The sequence below is a fragment of the Egretta garzetta genome, unplaced genomic scaffold, assembly GCF_000687185.1.
Source record: "Egretta garzetta isolate BGI_Z169 unplaced genomic scaffold, ASM68718v1 scaffold9, whole genome shotgun sequence".
Taxonomy (NCBI): Eukaryota; Metazoa; Chordata; class Aves; order Pelecaniformes; family Ardeidae; genus Egretta; species Egretta garzetta.
The window spans coordinates 597066-598184 of NW_009260763.1; the positions used below are offsets into that span (position 1 = coordinate 597066).

Genomic DNA, 1119 nt, shown 5'->3' on the forward strand with positions numbered 1-1119 from the left:
GGCCGCCAGCCATGTCCTCCACCAGGACAGCGGCCTGGGCTACAAGGACTTGGACCTCATCTTCTGCGCCGACCTCAAAGGGGAAGCCGAGTTTCAGACTGTGAAGGACGTGGTCTTGGACTGCCTCTTGGATTTCTTACCCGAGGGGGTGAACAAGGAGAAGATCACGCCGCTCACCCTCAAGGTAAACCTGCCCTGCGCCCAGGCGCCCGCAGCGGGCAGGTGCACGCGCCCGCCCGCGGGGAACGGGCACCTTCCCCTCTGGGGATGGAGGGGTGCGCCGAGGGACGCAGCTCCCCCCGACACCCCGAGGCCCGCAGGGACCGGGAGTGATTTTTTTTTCACCCCACGCTTAAAACCGAGGAGGAGTTTGGAGTAAAGCGGCCTGGCCGGGGCTCCTCAGGATTAATGAGTCTGTCCTCCCGCTCCCTCGTTTGATTCGTTGGGAACGTTGGCTTCACCTGGGGCGTGTGTGTGCAGGGCTCTGCAAATCTCCCCGCTGGGCTCTGCAGCAGCTCGGTTGGCTGGACCCATGTCCCGGGGCGGATGGGGGGAGCTTTGCTGCCTTTAATATCTGCAAGAAGGAAACACTGTCTGCAAGGCATGCTTTCTTGCGTGCTGAATGCCCTGGAGGAGAGGCATGTTCCCTCCTCTCGGAGACAGTACCCTCGAGTTCATTAGGCTGAAAGCCAAATGCCCGTAAGATTTTTTAGAGGGATATTTTGGGAATATGGGGCAGATTTGTGGAACCTGCACTGAACGAGCAGGATTGAGGGGAGCGAACACTTGCTAAGGTTTTTCATGGGGAGGGGAGAGAGAAGTGGAAATGGATAAAAAAGACTTCTTATCTGATTGCAGCGGTGACCTTTTGCGTGGGGGTGCATGGATATTTGGCGTGTGTGTGCCATGGGCTTCATGTGTAGATGTATTTAGAAGTGATTGAAAGAAGCAGTGTTGCCATATGCTTCCCTTGCGCGACACAGTCCCAGCAGAACACCCTCCCCTATCATCCCCTTGCGATGACAGCACTCCCGGCTCTCACATTAAGCGCTCCTCCTCTGGCTTGTATCTGCAGGCTCCATTAAATCTTTTATGAAACACTAGGACGGGGTGGAGGCG

At 56.8% G+C, this 1119-nt stretch overlaps 1 protein-coding gene across 1 annotated transcript in view; it reads left to right on the forward strand.

Moving 5' to 3' along the window:
- Nucleotide 1: 1 nt before the first annotated feature.
- Nucleotides 2-1119, forward strand: part of TENT5A (terminal nucleotidyltransferase 5A) — a gene marked incomplete at its 5' end in the record, with an annotated part of 2789 nt that continues 1671 nt past the window's right edge. The window contains one exon of the mRNA XM_009646088.2: nucleotides 2-184. Within this exon, the coding sequence (XP_009644383.1) occupies nucleotides 2-184 (183 nt within the window). The remainder of the gene's footprint in view (nucleotides 185-1119) is intronic.